Raw genomic sequence first — 16,198 nt, forward strand, 5'->3', positions numbered from 1 at the left:
TAAGAGTCGATGTTTACCATCGGTCATTAGAACGGGCTAATTGTTCTTTGTAGACTGTAGACATATCATCCATTATTGATCGAACAGTATCTGTCGGATCAGATTCTCCTTCTAAAAAGAGATGTGTGAGATACAATAGGCAGCCAAAAGCGAATGAAAAAAAAAAAAATACAGATACAAACAATTCTCAAGCTCATCTTCATATCGTAACTCGGCTCGGGGCGTCTCTAACCGGATGCTTCGAGTTTCTATGGGTTCGCCATGCCAAGCAGGTTTCAGATTTATAACGATGTAAACAAAAAGTAAAAGAACGCCAATGTCATGGGACAGGATAATCTTGAACGGGAGCCAGCGATCGAATATCAGGTTCGATGCCTTTCGAACTTGAAAATCTAAAAATGTCCGCTTGGGCTTCTTCTGCACCGTCTTTTTTGTCTTTTTCTTCAAGAGGTGTGACTGTTCATAGTGCGAAACCTTCTTGTTGCTTCCCCATGGTTGCGGGGATACCAATGAATTAATTTTACGCGTCGATACAAATGCGGAACGTCTCTCTACACCTAATTCTCGCAAGGCTAGCCTTTTTCGACTTTTTCATTCGATGGCTGCCTTTCAACCGTCTATTGCATTGACAAAAAAAAAAAAAAAAAAGGGAAAAAAAAGGGTGCTGCGGCAAAAAATTTTGTTCCTTCCTCTTCCCGGTTCATTTTTTTTTTTTCCTTCTTCTCTCCTCAGACGTCCCCTTTGACCATCACACACTGCCGACCGACCTCTCTATAGTACTAACATCTGTAGGGCAGCTGGGAAGATACTAACATTTCGTAGGCTTCAAGACGTGTCTGCTCTGCTCTGTGCTGCACTGTTCTGTTCTGTTCTGCCCGCTTCGCTTCTCTTCCGGTGACGACTCGATGCCCGCTGATTGGCGTTTCAGCAAGTTTTGGTTATACTAACATTTTGTAGGGCAGTTTTGCTTGTACTAACCATTTTGTAGGGCAGTTTTGACAATACTAACCGTTTTGTAGGGAAGTTTTGATGGTACTGACATTTTGTAGGCTTCCGACCAGACGAGCCGGCTCCCGAGCCCATGGAATAGCTATAAGTTGGATGGGGGTGGGATAGGGGAACAAGTTACAACAACTTGCCCAGCCAAGTTGTTGGTTGGGGGTCACCCGTCTCAACTCATAGCTGAAGGCCAACGATACAATAGTTTTTTTTTTTCTAAGCTTAATTTCCTTTGCTAGTTAACGGTTTTTCCCTTTTTTTGGGGGGAGGGGGTGGTGTTGCCAACCATTAGGCCAAGAAGATCATGCTTTCATACTTTCCAAGGACACGGATCAAAAAAACATGGGATAAATCAAAGCAAACCAAATCGGGGTCCTCAGAGTTACAAGCCTCTGGATCATACTGTTACTGATGCCAGGACTGGGTTACTTGATTTTTTTTTTGACTGACATCTCATTCTTTCTATGTGAACCTTCATCAAAAGCATTGTTCCTATTATTTGCAATGAAATATGGACTTTGAATTTTTTCAAAGGCTTTTGGGCGTTCTAATCTAATGGAAACAAGCCAGGTTTGGTTATTTAGGGGACAAGGTTCTGCACAAAAAGTAATAGTCATTAACAAAAAAAAAAAAAAAAAAAAAGGATTACCAGGTTTGCACGATGGTCATGCCATTGCACCAATGGTTGACAAGGTGGTACGTAGAATCCTCGCCAACGCTCAGGGCATCTGATGCATGCAAAGACAGCTGTCCAATGGCCCAACTTGAAAAAAAAAAAAAAAAAAAGAATGATTGTAGCCTTCGAGGGAGGAGAATGATTTTTACAGAGTGTAAAAATTCTACAAATTTTGCTTGGGAAATGGGGATAGGTATACCAGCAGGTGTTCTTTTTTTTCGCTGCCGGTGGCAGGTGGAGGAGCGTATGGATGATTTGCTCTCCATCATGACAATTGTAGTCAAAAGAGGGAGACATTGAAAAAGGATGTTGCTTATTTTATTTTTCATTTTCGATTTGTCACGTATCGTTGAACATGAATGGACTGCATACATCACGCTCTGAAATAGTCACCATCTGCTCACTTTCGAGGTCTATGCTTGACCTGTACCTTCACCCAAAAAATAGTAAACTGGAAATGATGATCTTTATGGATAAACCGAAATTTTATGTTGATATCAGTAAAAAGAGCCATACGTTGGATGACCAACCGACTTTGAAAGCCTTGATCATTGGGTGCCCCGTTACCATGGCCATATAGCCCCGATGCGTTTTGGATATTACGATTGTACCTTGTTATTCATTGGGTTAAAACGTTTGGTAGTTTCCAGGAAGGCACTATCAAGTACGTAACATGGCCAACAACTTTTTTTTTTTTTTCCTTTTCATCACCGCCACCACCGCAAATAAATAAAGCACCACTTGCCCAAGTCTTCCCCACGGTTAAAATACAAGTGCAACACCTTGCCTTAAGTTTTTTTGATCTTTACCACTGCCACAGCCATGATGGATATTTTTCTCTCTGATAGTTTTCGATTATTTATTTTAGTCCACTTTTTTCTTGTCATTCTCAGAATAAAGCAACAGTTGTCAGGCCCTTCTTTACGTACTGTTAACTACAAGCACAACACCTTGCACAATTTTTACCATCGTTATTACCACAGCCGCGACGATATATGTATTCCTTTTTTTTTTTTTTTTTTTGTTAATTTTACGTTAGTCCTAGTCCTAGTCGTTCACTCGCTCCTCCCTTTTGGTTAATTATCAAAATAAAGAACCCATTTAGCGTTCGTTACCCAGGCGGTATGGGACACCAACGGTGTCCTTTTGTTGTGAAAAGAAAAAACGTGCCCACCCATGATACACTGTAGCCCTTGTTCTTGATTTATCTTGCCACGATCTACGTTTCCATCCACTTTCCAATCCACTTCACTGGGTGAGGTCTTGTTCTCGATTCTCTTTTTTTTATTTTTATTTTTTATTATAAAATATTACATGGCTGCAGCTTACGTATGCACTCAACACTGATTCATTGTTTCTTTATCCTCATCCTTGTTCAAAGGAAAAACATTAGAAAAAAAAAAAAAAAAGTAGGAGCCCACCTGGTAACGACACATTCTCTTCCTTTTCTTTCATTTTGTCCCACCGTTGCCATTCGCAACTCGATTTTTTGCCGTTTTCATATCCACCAAAAAAAAATATATCCTTGCACTATCCCTCTTTCACAATCGCATCCTACTCACTTATCCTACCGTCACCCACGCATGCATCCTACACCGCTGCATAGAGCATTCAGTGCAACGCTCGGCAAAAAAAACCTGTCGGTCACCCAAAAAAATATTATTTTTCCCGATGCCCCAACAAAATATTTTCCCCTCACCAAAAATGAGGAAAAAAGATTAGCGGCTGGAGGTTTCGATCCTCCGACCTTTGGGTTATGAGCCCAACGCACTTCCTCTGTGCTAAGCCGCTCCCGTTGTTATTTTCTTGCATTCTACAATTATAAGAGGTTAAAGAAGTATTTTGCACGAGATTTTATTGGTCAAAGTTAATGCCAACGATATTGTTTGGGGCAACGGAGGTGCAGGAAATTGACAGTCACATAGGCCCGCTGGACGGGTAGGCAGTGTATCCCAGAGCCCTTGCTGTTCCTGGATTGAGAAGCTACTTGGGCCAGAGTCTTGGCAGAGTGATAGATTGCACTTGTCAAAAAATATTGGTGCTCCTATAAATGAGTTGGAGGTTTTGTGTATGGACTACTATCTAAAGCTTCCGACGCTATAAAAGGGCGAACCAGTGTTTTTCACGCGGACCAGTGTTTTTCATGTCTTTTTTATTTTATTTTATTTTATCATGTCAATATTCCTTTATATCATCGATTGGACATTGGGTATGAAGTTCGCGGCTTTTGACCATTACGCTTTGTTCAGCTCTCGGCACATTTCTATCGCCTTATGGGTAAATAGTACAGGCTATCAAACAAACGCAAGTCCTGGTTGTTTCCATCATGCAAGCACTCCGGTAGCTTTTGCCAGATGTCTTATCTATGGTTACATGGAAATAGTAGATGCGGCTCAATGCGCTGAATAAGTCAGTGGAGAACAGCTAAGGCTCTTTTTTGCAATAATATTAAGCTCATCATGAACTGACAGCATGTTTCAATTTTTACCAAATCATGTTCCTTGGCAAGAGTTACTACACTTTGTCGATGCTCGTTTAGAATTTCGGAAAAGCTCTCTCCAGCTGTCTACTGCGATTGGTTTCAAGCATAAATTATGAGTATTTTGCATATTGTTTACCAAGGGCATCAAAATATGATGCCCTTGGTCGGATGATAATGTTAAATTTAGGGATCAAAATGGTACAATCAGGAGACAAAGTACAGTAAGTCTTTTGGAAACCCGAGATATCGTTTATTATTTGACCCTTGATCTGTATTTATACGATCATTCAATAAATTATTGTTTTTATGATTGTTGTTGACTTGATGCTGAAGTAATAGGATGATGTGTGGACACTACTTGACAGGACGGGCACTGAAGACTTAGCCCGTATTTAAAGCAGAGCAAATGGAAAGTTTTGATCTGTGTCTGTGTATCTGTCTTTGAATGGGTGGAGAAAGAAGTGGCAACAGACAGGTTACTTGGCTTAAGGTCGGTCGGTCATACCACTTGAGCCTAAAGGATTTCACCATTAGGATATACATATTATATACACAGTCTGTTTTCATACGATTGCAGTACCTTCGGCATAATCCAGTACTTCATTGTCAACTTCAGCTTGAAATCGATTCCTCCGCAAGGCTGCTATCTTTTGAAACTTGGCTGCATCGTTCATTGCTTTTAATACGTTGACAGTGAGCAAAGATGTTAGCAGCCATACGCATACCTCTAAGTCATTTGTTATTATGGCTCGGCCCAAGAAACAACAGATCTCTGATTCGTTTTGTCGAGATTTCTACAACTGCTTGAAATCCTTTTCGGCTATCCTGCGGTTGGCGATTCAGATCACTTCGAAATAGGAAGCTATAGAGAAGTTGCTGTAGTTTTTCTTTATGTATGATAACATTTTTATGACTAAGCGTCATCGATGTATACTATATGGCTGCAAGCAGTCGTTCAAATAACTCTGAATTTTATCATCGCTGGCTGTAAAATATTTTCATTCATAAACTGCGTGCATCGTCAATATATGATAGCTCTTCAATTAAATAGGAAAGGGTAGTGAGCAGAAGTTCTCAATCAACGGTATGCCACCTTCCCTTCTGCCATCACCCGACCTCCTATTTTTCCTGTTCTTCGACTTATCCGAAAAAATAGCATTACGGTTCTTGATTGCTTCCTGTTCTTGGGTGGAATACTGCTCTCTTTTGTTTTTTGTTTACTGTGCATTGTAGCTGATGTTTTGAGGCTTCCTTACTCGGATGGTGCAAGTGGCCCACTTGGTTGGTTCTTCCGGGCAACAATGGCCTGTTGAGGTTTACAGATATGTTAACTACATACTATACACAACATGTTTCACTGCCATACTGACTTGGTATTCTCCCATTTTTCTTCAATACTGTATTACAGTACAGTACGGTGTTGTGAACACACGAATCTTCGTAACATATGGTATCGCCTGCTCCACCACAAGCTCCCGCATTTGACCACTCTACATCACATCTTTCCGAATAATTTCCCCTCTCCTCTATGTCGCCTATGTCTCACACAGCCTGAAACTATGTCTCATTTCCTCTATGATTGCCCCCTCAAATGGCAAGTCTGGTCTACACTATGGTCTGATTTCCTGCTTCTTTCACCCACTTCTTCCGCCGTCCAACAAGCCCTATACTCGTTCTCCTTTCCGCCCTCACCGCCAATCCTTCCAAGCTCCACCATAGTCGCCACCATTCTCTTAGGTATATGGAAAGCCCACTGGCACTTCATCTTCGACAACACTCCTTTCTCTACCGACACCATCCGACAATTTGTTCTCAAGCACCTCCATCGCCACATCAACGTCAATAATATGCAAAACTCTGACTAGTTAAATAATCTCCCCATAACCCATGCCCCTACCATCGGTTTTCCCCATGCATCCTCATCCTTTTACTTCTCATGTACAATATGCATTAATTTCACGCCTTGTTCGTACCGCTCACTGTGACGTACGGGCAAATAAAACACCGGGCCAATAGCCCTTTCAAAAAAAAAGGTCCTGTACATGGTTCTTGTATCAACCCGTGTCGTTTTTTTTTTTTCCTTTTTTTATATTTTTATCAATATTAATCAGACGACCATTTATCAGCACAGTCCCGTATGCAAATAGGGGCGAGCAGCCAAACGAAAAGAAAAATCAATAGAGAAAATAATTCCAAGAGACAAAGCCATCGAAAAAGGGACACCTAATCGTGTCAGCCTTGTCCCCATGACAAGAGAATATCGGACCAATCGCTTTCTTCTGTTTCACCCCGAGATTTCCACCAGAGAAAGCGACGAATCAGCACAGGTAACTCATGGAAGGTCTGGATAAACGGCTGGTGGACCTCTGTCGCTTTGTTTCTTCGCTTTCCATCGTGACAATTATGCTGGTGCTGTGGACTTGTTGTAAAAAATCCCGGGGTTATGACCTTCCTCGTCCCGTCATCGTTTCGTGCTCGTTTCTTTTGGAGTTCCGAAGGTCGGCATGGTATCCGGTATGACAAGAATGAGCAAGGCGAGTCGGGTATTTGTTTCACGCCACACGTCAATTTTGCCAGGGGATAATCACGCGTGTTTGCGTCCGTGAAATGCTGGACAAGATGGTCGGCACATTTCGTCTCGTGAAGCCACGAATCGGAGAGAGAAGAATCGAAATTATTGGAGCAGATATCTTTGTCGACCGCCATTGTCACCAAGAATCTTTGGGACGGGGAACCAGTCGCATAGACCAAACCAAGGGAACCTGGAGTCCGGTCGTTTTTGTGGCGCCAATGGATATCATTGAGAATCGTAGATGCATCATATTCTTGTATGCCCAATATCGCCAAGTCCGTCTGGGAAATGTTTATACCGCTGCCGTCAATGATGTCGTGAGGGTAAAAGACATGAGTGTGAACTAAACCGTCTTTTTGTGTCATGAGCGTTCTACCGTCCACTACACACTCATGCTTCGTGTTATGGTGCTTAATAAATTCCACATCGCACTTCTGACACGCGGCTTTCTTAAAGTGACCTGGCGCTCGATGTCGCTCGTTGACCCGCCCCATGCATTGTTGCTCGTCGGATAGTAACCGAAGGACGTTATGCAGTCGATCCAAAGCGTTCTTGTCCTTGTTGGCCCGCGCTCCGTACCTCCCAAGTTGACGGACCCGGCAATACTCATCCAGTTCCTCAGGTGACAGACCTTTGGTCGGATCGTTGCCGGTTGCCACTGCCACACGCTGCATGTCTTTTCCTGCGCTGACCCTGAGAAACCATGCATCAAATTCGTCCGTGAAGGGTGTCATGGACCGTGGACAAGCTACACAGGAGAATACCAAACCCCGGTCAATACAATGCTGATGCTGTGACTTTAGATCCTCAAGTTGTTGTTGACGTTGCTTCGTGTTTGGTTCACCAAGGAATTCGTTCCGAGGTCGGGATGATCGACCGTCAATCCGTAAGGTTTCCTCCTCCTCATCGCTACTGACATCCCCCTCGTCGTCGCTAGTGAGGTTCGCCCGTTGGAGAGCCTTTTTTCCTGCCGTTAATCTGGTCGACAGCACGGATTTGTTGTATAACGTCAAGTCTCGTTTTGTTGAATCCAAATGTTCATACAAGCCGTCTTTCATTAATTTGTCGCGATATTCCCTTCGTATACCGTTATACCACGTGATCATTTCTTCAGATGTCGAAGGTCGAAAGTCACCTCGAGACAATCGTTCGCACACAATGGCATTCAGCACCTCGTAACAGCAAAGAGACAGATAAATTTCTCGCGACACCAGTGCGGCCTTTCCAGGATCATAACTGATTGAGCCAGCATGTCGGGTAGGCAGATATAACGAAATGTTTGCGGGGTCGGGTCCATACTGGATTATTGCAAGTTCGCCAATGTGTCGCGTATACGATGTCCCGAGTCGTGTCGTTGATATTTTTCCGTCGTAAATTAGGCTCAATAGACTGATAAGTGTATCTTCTGATTCGGGTTCCTGTTGCGGTGATTCCATCTTGTCGAAAAAGTTGATATATGTTGACGAAGTAGGATGCCATGAAGACGCCAACGTGTCGGTATGAAACATCGTAAACACAAGGTTTGACATGCCGCAAATAACGACAGGACGAACGATACGAAGATACCGTGATAGGTACGGTAAGGCAATGGTCGTAATATTCTTGGGAGATACGCCGAACATATTAATAAAGGTAGGCAGTTGTAACGAGCGAATTTGGTTGTGGCGAAGACGATGCATGAGTTCAAAAAGATTTCGGAGAAAGACCGCTGATCGACCGCTGGCTCTGTCCCAAAATGAAGTCGCATTTCTGTAATTGTCTACTGTCACATCCTTGCCCATGAAGACTGACACCACATGGCCCTTGTAAATTGGTGGGGTTGCTTGCCGTATGACTGAGTTGAGAAAAGCTTCAGTGGGTGATGTGATATCGAGTGTACTCGAAATGTTGGCGATAAAGTTCCCGAAATCCTTGAAATGTGCTTGGATATCGTCGGCCATCGAAGATGTATCCGCGTCAGGTACTGGGTTGACATAGTGATATTTTTCGATAACCTGTAAATATGATGAACAATAAAACAGTCAATATAGGTCCAATCGGTATCAATGACAGTATGGTTACATCATGGGCGATAGGAATACAAAAAAGATAATACGCAAAATATCATTACCTTCATCCAGAGATCTTGAAGACTCCTCTCTGGTACCCAATCTGGATAGAAGCCACCATTTGCTGAATTGAGAGAACAAAATCCGATTGCCTTTATGAATATGTCTTCGATATATCCGATTTGAGCGAGAAAGTGTTCACGATCAGTTGTAGACGGTTCTCCGAGCTGCTGGATGGTATAAACATTGGGTCGTGTGGACTTGATCGCTGAGAGCCAATTGCGCAAGCGACTGCCACCACTCATGCTTCGTGAACTGTCCGATTCTGCACGTTTCCGGGAAGTTTTGGAAATTGTGACGCCAGCGTAAAGTAGCGATACAGGGGTAGAATCCGCTTTGTTCTCGAGTTGCCAGCTAACTTCAGTAGCCCAATTTTCGTCTGCTGGAAATGTCTTCGAATATAGCAATAATGCATCCAGAAGTTCGTTTTTGTTCCATTCTTGTACGCGAATATAAAACTGGGCAGGGTAGTTTTCACTGAAGTGTTTCCTCGTCAAGACACCTTCATGTTTATCGACAACAAGTGACAGGGGCGATTCGATCAATTCGGCCAACAGGTCGTAATGAGCGGCATTAAATACATCCCATATGGGATCATCTAGTTCCAGTGGTTTTTGACTCCGAAGGGATCGACGTGTTGTAATCACTGTTTTGACCTTGTCAATGTCAGTGGGACTCGCCATTGGATCGATGAAGATAACGGGGTACAGATAAGAAATACTGACAAACCGACAACTACAGGTTAGCTGTGACAACCAAAAGTTTCCTCATTCAAGCGCACGAAACGGTACCTTTGATAAGCAAGAGTTACTTTTTTACAGTTGACGGAGAGCGTTTCTTATAAATGCGAATATGATTTGAGAGTAAAAGTTGGCGTAAAAGAGAGAGGAAGAGGAAGCGAATTGACGAAAACGAAGACCAAGAGGCGAGAACACAATCCTTTATATCGATGCTTTTTTTCCAAAAAAGAAACAGTAAATCGCGTTCAATAACCATACGGCAACCATGTCAGCCACAATGGTCGCTGCTGTTTCATTCTCGAATACAAGGATGAATCATGGGACCGATTTGCCTAAATTTGGGTGGAAATGGTCTTTGCAAAACCGAACAATGGCTTATTTATGGCAGCGCGAATTTTTTTTTTTTTTGGTCTCTTCAGCACATATCATATCATGCAAGTCGGGGGGAAATCTGGTAAGTTTGTGCACAGCAAGCTTGCCACACTGATTGTTTGTAGATTGTATTTTGGCCGTTGCGTTATGTGACTTTTTAATCAAGATGCGGCAGACATGAATAAAAAAACGATGGGGTCGCCGACGCGAATCCAACCAAAATAAAACGGCATTGTTGTATGTGAAAAGATCGGAAAAGGAAAAACTGTAAAGAATCCCTTGAGACTGTTGGACTCTTTCTTCTAGTAGAACTGTTTGTCTATTTTATATTTGCAATTTTTTATGCGAAAACAGAAATAATCAATGAACAGTATTCTCGGCTAAAAAATGTGTATTCAGAATGGATCCTTCATAATACAATGGCAAACTTACTGGTATGGATTAGATCTCGATAATAAATCCATGTTATGGAAGTGGATGTTCGATCGGTATTATAATAGACAAGTTCATTTTAAAAAAGGAAGCGTATCGTTTTGGTACGGGACGCCGCTTCAAGGATGGATAATACCACCACTCGGGGATACCACATAGATCAACGGTGACATCAGTGATAAAGTTTAGTTAGTTAATCAGCACGCATATAGATTGTCTACAAAGATGCGCTTTCATCAGATAACTAGTGTCACCTAGCTACTGGCTGCTTTATTCTTTTGTAAAGAAGCATTCATGGCTGTATCGGGGCGCTTGAAAGGCGGCGGTCGTTGATTGTTATTGTGCGCCATAAACATAAAAACGGACTGAAAGTTCATGGCCGCCATTACGTCTCTGTTCCACACCGTGCTGCAGGTTTCGAATCTAGAGTACTAGCACAGTACTCGTACAATGTCGTCCAAGGTCGCCAGAGAGGCATACGACCGATCGACACATCGTTAAAAGCTCTGAAACCTGATCTGATGGTTTCATTGAAGGGATATGAACGTGTCAGCGGGGAAATCAAGAAGCCCAGCCATAAATGTTGCTCCGCCTACACGGACCTTCCTAAAGCTCGCTTTTGAGCTTAAGCACATGCTCGAGGATCTTGTGGTATACTGGTAGAAGTACAGTACGTACAAGCCCGGAAATAAAAAATTTCAGTAGTTTCGATTTCCGCCAATTTTTTTACCACACTTTATGCATTACTTGTCTATATTCTTGGATGTCTCCAGTCAACCAACAATGCCACATACATCAAATTCAACACGTATAATCATTAGGTATATGTATTTTATAAACAAAAAAAGAAACAAAAAAAAAAAAACCAACAAAAAAAACGAAAAAAAGGGGTAACAAAAGACTACCATCGGGTGTTACTACCCTTCGCTGCAATGACAGCTTGAATCGTCTCTGGCATGGATTCAACAAGTCGATTCCAGTCCGCCACTTGCAGGGAGTTCCATGCTTCAATGATAGTCGGCCGAAACTCCTCCAAGTTCATCCCCACCCGGAACTGGGCACTGACACGGGCCTTCATTACCCGCCAGAGATTCTCGATCGGGTTTAAGTCTGGAGCTGGCCAATCTAACTTCTTCAAGTTGTGCTCGGCAATCCATGTTTTTGACATGATGCTCGTGTGGATCGGCGCACCATTTTGCATGAGGATTATCTCCTCTTCTCGGTCGGCCAAAAACCGCAAAAGGGGACCTCTGTAGACCAGGTCTATGAAGTCGGCCGACTTGCTTCGAGTACGTCTTTCGTTAGCGCCGTACTTCTCGAAAAGCGCCAGGTCCGTCTTGCTTCCGTACATGATACCACCCCAAACCATCTGAGTGGATCGTCCACTCTTGAAGGTTGGGGCTAGGCAGGTGGGATCATCGATTTCATGCGCTTGTCTCCAAACACGGACCTGACCGTTCTTCTCACCTAGCTCGAAGGTCGATTCATCGGTCCACAAAACTTTCTTCCAATCTTCTACCGTCCAGTCCTTATGCCGTCTGGCAAATTCCAGTCTCTTGGCCCTGTGCCGTCCGTTTAGATGTGGCTTCTTGGCAGCCACCCGCGAATACATCCCCATGTCATGCAGCGCATGTCGGACTGTCTTCTAATGGACATGAGGGGCAACATTTTGCTGAATCTCAGCAAGAGGAGCACGTCTGTTCTTCTTCGCATAATGTTTAATACGTCGTATGTCACGTTCGGTCAGCTTCCTGGGTCGTCCAGAGCCTTGCTTGCGCTCAAACGTGCCACGTTCGTCAACCTCTTTTAGGATCTGAAAGATGCGTCGACTAGAGATCTTGAATTGCTTCGCAATCATCTCGGGATCCGCACCCATTTTTTTCATGGCGTAAATCTGTGCCTTATCAGTGGGTTTCAAAGTCATCTTTAACAAAAAATAGGGATTGGTTTAATATTGGGAATCAGAAAAACAAACAAGTTTTGTATGGGTAAGTGCCAGATATATGCAAGCGGAAATCGAAAATACTGCCAAAATTTTTTGTTTCCGGGCACTGTACAACATGCAAGCTCGTAATGGAGACATACGAATCGATCGACACGTCGTTCATCATCAAAGGTCTACAATGGTAACTCGCACCTTCAAAGAACACTGGGTAATTCATTTATTCGCGCTGTGATGCAAAAAAAATGGCGATTATATGAACATAGGATTTTGTGTATATCCATCACTTCTTCATGCAGTTGCTAAGCCGCATATCGGAGCAGTGATTGCGGACAAGGAATCGGTGCTTGTCCGTCCAATTGCGTGTACGAATCATTCTGCATAGGCGTCTCTGAAGAGTCAGATGGAAGTGGCATGAAGCAAAAGATCAAACTCGGCAGTAATACTATGAACATTCTCGTGATAATGTGGCCTCCTTTGCGTCCGCAAAATAGACTTGACATCGGGCTAGAGACGTCAACGTCGCCAGAATCAATCCGCTCTTCGACAGCCGAGGTCGACGTAAGCGCTATCTATGTTGACCTTCCCCGTCTTGGCCCATATTATTCCCAGCTCCAGAGTTATTACTCCGATCCTTTTGGGCATCTGAAGAACCCCTTGGAACTTGGTCTGTAATAACGCTCCCTTACCCACCTCCACCATCCGCCAATTCGTTTTTGAAACAGCTCCACCGCGAGATTACCCTCCCCCAGATCGCTATAACCTTGTAGTCACGCCTGTTCCCAGTCTGTTCCTAGTTGGCACTATACATCTTTCCTCATTCTTTATGAATTTATTTAATATCATACCTTGAGCTGGCAAATAAAACATCGGGCTTAATCAGCCGCTTACATTAAAAAAAGCACGAGCTCAATATAGCATAATAAAATATCTTTGAACTATATCTTTCAAATGAGAAAAGGGCTTTCTTAAAATTTCAATTATTGTCATGAAAAAAGCCCTTCTTTCTGAAGCAAGTGTCAAAACGTTACTACGTTCGGAGTGGCTTTACTACAGGAGCTCCTTATACAGCAGTACGGCTTTCCAGAGTTGAATGTAGTACATTCAGTCGCGTACAGTATATGGAAAACGCAGGAAAGGACAGTCGGCTAACTCTGCATCGAAATATCGCTCATGCAGGGGAGCTGCAGTTGACTGGCTTTTAAGTGATGCAATAATCTCGTTCGCACCTATCAACGAATATGAAGGGTCGTGCAGAGAAAAGACTTATACTTCCACATATTTCTCATCATACTAGTCAAATAAAACGGTTACCTTTCTATTCTTCTGGAATCAAAAAAGAAATAGCTCCACCTTATTATTTCTTACGTTCATCACATAGACCAGCGGATGTGGAACTTTGCATTCTGACGGTTTGCTCGACATATTCAGATCGCGACAATTGTAATGCTTAAAAGCGGATCGACAAGTCAATTACATGTATATATTTTATATGTTCTTGTATTAAAAACAGTACATCGTTCTTCAATAAAGTTGGTTACCGTTTAGAGACCTTTCTCGGAATCTCAAGTCATGATAAAGTTTCTAGAAATACCGATAATATACAAGTGAGGTTTTATGAAGCTGCAATATTACTGCAAGAGAGTAGCGAAAATAGAACTGGGAAGAGATCCTTCTGCATTGGTTTTTTTTCTCCAAAACATGACAACCTTATTCGTCTATTTATTTAAGGACAAAAATATGGAAATATGGAAATAAAAAAGAATACATGTGCTGTCGGGGAAAGGTACGCTTGTTATTTCCTCGAATTGGCCCTCCACCTCATTGGGTTGTATTCCAGATCACCTTTCCGGTGACTAAACCATAGTAACCGCCGCACAGCAACCGGGAGTTCTCGAAATCGATACATTTTCGGACTAAAATGGCACCTTGCTTGCTTTCGGTAATGCTTGTGCTGCCGGTTGAACGGGACAGGTTGCTGCTCCATAAATTTTCCTCGATCAGTTCCTCTGATCTTGTCAGATCGGCAGGGAATACCAATGGCACAGTATGCGCAAGGGTCGTCCTCAATACCCACATGTGATTTCACACAGAGGGATGCTGCGCGTGTATGCATCCTCAAAGTGGTCCAATAGCGCGTCCCGTGTTCTATGGTCAATGATTGCTGAAGCATCCTCGATAAGTTCTGCGTCGTCTTCCCCCGCAACTGAGATCTCCCTGTCGACTGCCATGGTAAGCAAAAAGTTACGGCTGGAGCCAGACCTGGCGTATATGAGCCCTAACGATCCAAGTAAACGGTCGCTTTCGCCGTTCGTGTCTCGCCTCATTCAATACATCTGCTGCATCGTGCCGCTGAATCCGCAATACTTCTTCGTCTACGTCCTCCAGCGCCTCAACTATGTCATGCACGTAGTATGCGCCAGTGTACTGTAGCCCATCTGCTTGGGACGTCAGCAGCTTGTCGACTACGCTGCAAAAATGGGAGCTGTTGTGTGTGTTGACAAATGCATGACCGCAAACATGCATGACGCGAGTCGCAGACCGTCAATGCCAGAGTCTTTTTCCCAGCTCCTTTCAGTCATTAGGGTTCTAATGGCTTCTTCGTTGCGGCGAGCTTCAGTGTACCCCGGCACCGATGCCGCACCATACCTTCCAAAGCCTCGAATCCGGAGATATTCCTCTGCCTCCTCTTCGTCCAGATTCGCCATTGGGTTTCTGCCAGTTGCCTTCGCGACTTGATGAATTACCGTGCCAGCCCTTGCACCCAAGAACCACCTTTCGTACGCAGCACTGAATAATTCCATGGTTGGCGGACAAGGAATGAGTTGCCGAACCCGTCCACGGACAATGCTGCGATCTTCATGCCGCGCTCGGAGTCGCGACAGCTGTTCTTACGCTATTCTGAATGTGGTCCGCCCAGAAAGCGTTTTTTCTGACCATCCACCTTCGTTTCTCTGGGCTCGTGCTTGCAAAACCTCCAACTGCTCCGTTTCATCCGGCTGGGTTTCTCTCTGACGACGTCTAATGCCAGTCAAACGTTTAGGCAGGATCCTTCTTTCAGCATCAGCCAGCTCCGTTTTTGCTTCTTGGAGCAACTGCTTCAATCCACTGTTGCAAATAGTTCGTTCATATTCGCCTTGTATGTCCTTCAGACAATCCATTAAAGCGGCTCTGGTGTTTGGAGGGCCCCGGCCGGCATTCAGAGTACGTCTAACGACCATTTCCAAGACTGAAGCACAACACAGCGTCAGGAAGATCTCTTTCGCCTTTTTGGCCTGGACAATTGGGTCATAGCAGAGAGATCCCGGGTCTCTCAGACCGATGAGGAGGGCCAAAAATCTGTATACTGAGGGTCATATTCCGCGATGGACACCTCCCCAAGGTCATCCCGAAAAGTGGTCCCAATGTGCGTAGTCGGGAAGGAGGTGTCCACGAAGGACGAAAACCCCGTAAAGTGCTCCGGTGAGCAGAGCTCCTCCAGGAATGGAGCGGCCGCCGTCGTGTCCGTCCAAGCCGTCCTGAAGATGTCCAGTTCAAGTATCGTGAAAACGCTGTGAGACATCGACATGATGATCAGCGGTCGGACGACTTGGAAGTAGCGGCAGAGTTAGGGGACACCGAGAAGCGGTAGCTGCGTGGTGCTTAAGCCATAAAGGTCTACGAATGGCGGGAAAACGCATCGGCGTTGGCCTTCCCAGGGGATGCTATACATTTTCCGAAGAAAGTATGGAGCCTCGGCAGAACTCTCCCAAAAACCATGGCTGCCCGCACGAAATCCTCTCCCCGGAATTGCGTGACCAACGAGGACAGAAACCGTTCGATTCCGGATTGTTTGTAATGGCGTAGCTGAGAAGTACCAGGTCATTCACCATTCA

General features: G+C 44.0%; 4 protein-coding genes and 1 non-coding gene across 5 annotated transcripts; 2 read left to right on the forward strand and 3 right to left on the reverse strand.

Moving 5' to 3' along the window:
* Positions 1–3,394: 3,394 nt before the first annotated feature.
* BYT42DRAFT_t138 lies at positions 3,395–3,466 on the reverse strand. Its single transcript has one exon. It is a non-coding gene; the product is annotated as a tRNA-Met (tRNA).
* A 2,193-nt stretch (positions 3,467–5,659) lies between these two features.
* On the forward strand, positions 5,660–5,968 carry BYT42DRAFT_479671 (uncharacterized protein; the record flags this gene model as incomplete). Its single annotated transcript, XM_051563672.1, has 1 exon — positions 5,660–5,968. A coding segment is annotated over one exon (309 nt), but the record flags the coding sequence as incomplete, so codon positions are not given.
* A 301-nt stretch (positions 5,969–6,269) lies between these two features.
* BYT42DRAFT_587081 (uncharacterized protein) lies at positions 6,270–8,756 on the reverse strand. Its single transcript, XM_051570137.1, has one exon. The coding sequence runs from the start codon at positions 8,667–8,669 to the stop codon at positions 6,390–6,392; it is 2,280 nt and encodes a 759-aa protein (XP_051419193.1). The 5' UTR covers positions 8,670–8,756; the 3' UTR covers positions 6,270–6,389.
* Positions 8,757–12,026: 3,270 nt separating this feature from the next.
* On the reverse strand, positions 12,027–12,305 carry BYT42DRAFT_504579 (uncharacterized protein; the record flags this gene model as incomplete). Its single annotated transcript, XM_051564980.1, has 1 exon — positions 12,027–12,305. The coding sequence occupies one exon, from the start codon at positions 12,303–12,305 to the stop codon at positions 12,027–12,029; it is 279 nt and encodes a 92-aa protein (XP_051419194.1).
* A 2,932-nt stretch (positions 12,306–15,237) lies between these two features.
* On the forward strand, positions 15,238–15,774 carry BYT42DRAFT_135231 (uncharacterized protein). Its single transcript, XM_051562214.1, has one exon. The coding sequence runs from the start codon at positions 15,348–15,350 to the stop codon at positions 15,615–15,617; it is 270 nt and encodes an 89-aa protein (XP_051419195.1). The 5' UTR covers positions 15,238–15,347; the 3' UTR covers positions 15,618–15,774.
* The last annotated feature ends 424 nt before the right edge of the window (positions 15,775–16,198 follow it).

Source organism: Radiomyces spectabilis (assembly GCF_025331425.1).
Source record: "Radiomyces spectabilis strain NRRL 2753 chromosome Unknown BYT42scaffold_15, whole genome shotgun sequence".
NCBI lineage: Eukaryota > Fungi > Mucoromycota > Mucoromycetes > Mucorales > Radiomycetaceae > Radiomyces > Radiomyces spectabilis.

Bases quoted from the DNA above. Each gene is read 5' to 3' on its own strand.
- BYT42DRAFT_135231 (XM_051562214.1), top strand. From the start codon at position 15,348: ATGCCAGTCAAACGTTTAGGCAGGATCCTTCTTTCAGCATCAGCCAGC.
- BYT42DRAFT_587081 (XM_051570137.1), bottom strand. From the start codon at position 8,669: ATGGCCGACGATATCCAAGCACATTTCAAGGATTTCGGGAACTTTATC.